Genomic DNA, 2691 nt, shown 5'->3' on the forward strand with positions numbered 1-2691 from the left:
TTTTCTTTTCCTAAATATTATAAAGCTGTAAGTGTTATAAGCAAAGTGTGATTTTCATTTTCTTTATTTATTATTAATAATATTACTAGAAGTGGTATGATCATATTTAGGGTGTTGTAATGATACAAACGTGTTAATTTGCTTTAATTTGTTGTTCTTAATGCCAAAAGGTTTTTCATTTCCAGATCTGGCTGCCTGTAAAGAAGTGCACTTTTTTTATAAACTTTTTCTTTATTCATCATCATAATAATATTATGATAATATCTTTTTTCTGTTTGTAACAGTGAAACCATCATCTTTATACTTTTCAACAAGTCTGTGGAATTGTGGCTTTTTCTTGATAACATCAATGTGGTTGAATTTGAATAGAGTGGATGGATGCATATGAACCAAATCAAGCATTCAGCACCCGAAAATCACAATCACCGTCGTTTTCAGATAAAAACAATGGAAAAATTGCCGGTTCTCGTTATAAATCACCTACGCCGAGACGTTTTCTATCTCCAAGCACCGCAAGAACAGTTACACCATCAGCACCTGTTCAAAAACGAGCGGTATCAACTGGAAGAAGACCGCCAGCATCACCGACTAGTCCCACCACCCCCGTCCATGACACAATTTGCATTGACCTGGCAGCACGAAAGGCCGGTGGTAATAATAAGTTACCAGAGTCTTTATGGCCTTCAAGAATGCGTAGTCTAAATGTTGCGTTTCAATCTAACACATTTTCAATGCCGGTTATAAAAAAGGAAAAGCCGCCTCCTCAGGCGGTTTATGACCGCACATTGAAGCCGTCTTCAAATGTATCATCGCCTACATATAGAAAGTCCACACCAGAAAGAAAAAGAAGTCCGCTTAAAGGGAAAACCTTAACTGATCAATCAGAGAATTCTAAACCGTTGGATGGATTACATACTCAAAGAATAGATCGCCATCGATGGCCGAGCAGAACAACAGCTAATTCCAATATTCTAAACAAAAGCGTCGATCTATCTAACGAAAGTATAAAGAAAACCATCACTCCAAGTCTCAGAAAAGCGTCCTTGGAGAAAAATGGTGGATTGTTAACACCATCTTCACCAAATAAGTCAAGTAACACTCGTGGGCCCAGTCCGTCGAGAACCAGGATCATGAGCTCTGGACCTTCTAGCGGTGTCAGTCCTATGAGGTCATCTAGTCCTTCAAAGCACTTATGCAATTCGAATACAGTTTCGGTTCTCACATTCGTAGCAGACATAAAAAGGGGGAAAAACGTTGCAACGCGCATAGAAGATGCACATCATCTTAGGTTACTTTATAACAGACAAGTGCAGTGGCAGTTTGTTAACGCCGGTGCAGAAGCTGTGTTGAATTCTCAAAAAGTAACAGCTGAGGTTTGTGTCATTGTCATATGTTTTTTACCAATTCGGTTGCAAATCATTTGAAAAATTGATGTGTTATTGTTTATTTTATCATGCAGAAATCTTTAATTAGTGCTCAGAAAACTATATCGCAATTCCAAGATTCAGTAGCTGCAAAGAGGATTAACATCTGTCAGTTAAAAATGCAGCTAAAGCTTTACTTGGCTTTAAACCAACATGTAAGAAATGCTTTATTATGAATAATAATTAAATTTGTGTGAAAAAAATATTTGACTGATTTTGAGTTTGATGTTAATCTCAGATTGCTTATTTAAATCAATGGTGTTCAATAGAACGGGATCACAGTTTTGCATTACTTGGTTGCATTAAAGATCTACAAGCAAGCACTTTAAGACTTCCTGTCACCGGATATGCAACGGTTAGTTATATACTTCTAAAAGCTTGTTTATACGAGTTTCTATGTTACTGCTATTGCAATACAGAAAACACTATTTTCAACAATTTACAGGCAAATATTAAGAGTGTCAAATCAGCTGTTTATTCAGCCATCAAATTAATGCAGACAATGGGATCATCCTTACAATCTACACTATCAAGAGTAAGATTTATGTCATTTTTAAATTTTATAAGAAATAAAATATCAAATTATGTCATTCATATTATCTTTTTATTTTTACAGTTGGAGAGAACAAACTGGCTGGTTTATGACCTTGCAACTGTAGCGGCACAAGAAAGAGCTCTTCTTGATCAATGTAGAGCTTTAATGGCTTCTGCATCTTCTCTGCAGGTATTTATTTCATTTATTGCATTAATTATAATATTTATATAATAAAAATATCTCTAGAAGATAAAAGCAATCTCTTTATACATTGCTTCCGGTCCAAGTAAAAGCAAAAAGCTCATGATGCATTATTGTTACAAAAATCATGGTTTTTGGCTCAATTGTCCTTAGAATTTGGGGACAGTACTTATCTTTTATGAGCATGATGGTTACATTCTGCTGGTAGCATTATGGGCATCAACTCTTGCCACTTCCTACCCTTCATTTTCTTATGTGGTCCTTTGCCATCATGCCTTGTGACATTAAATTCAATGGTATCTGCCTAATAAGATGTTACTATCTCATTAGGTGGTTTGTCTTCCCTCACATTGTTATAATAATTGCACACAAACCAAGTTGCGATTTTTATATATATAAGAAAACTGCAACATCTTTTGCTTTTGGTAGTGCTGCAAAATTCACTGTTTTCTTATATATCATTTAACAATATTCCCAGGATATAGGTTAAATTCATTATGTTCACAAAGTTTAATTATTTACTTTTTTTCT

General features: G+C 35.0%; 1 protein-coding gene across 1 annotated transcript; it reads left to right on the forward strand.

The window, feature by feature from the left end:
* Positions 1-330: 330 nt before the first annotated feature.
* Positions 331-2631, forward strand: LOC143597389 (AUGMIN subunit 8-like). Its single transcript, XM_077075900.1, has 5 exons — positions 331-1373; positions 1460-1579; positions 1663-1779; positions 1870-1959; positions 2041-2631. Exons 1-5 carry the CDS (start codon positions 375-377, stop codon positions 2188-2190), a joined length of 1476 nt encoding a protein of 491 aa, XP_076932015.1. The 5' UTR covers positions 331-374; the 3' UTR covers positions 2191-2631.
* Positions 2632-2691: the final 60 nt, after the last annotated feature.

The sequence above is a fragment of the Bidens hawaiensis genome, unplaced genomic scaffold (assembly GCF_021521415.1).
Source record: "Bidens hawaiensis isolate Kalapana, Puna unplaced genomic scaffold, B.hawaiensis_p1.1 tig00048205_1, whole genome shotgun sequence".
NCBI classification, from domain to species: domain Eukaryota; kingdom Viridiplantae; phylum Streptophyta; class Magnoliopsida; order Asterales; family Asteraceae; genus Bidens; species Bidens hawaiensis.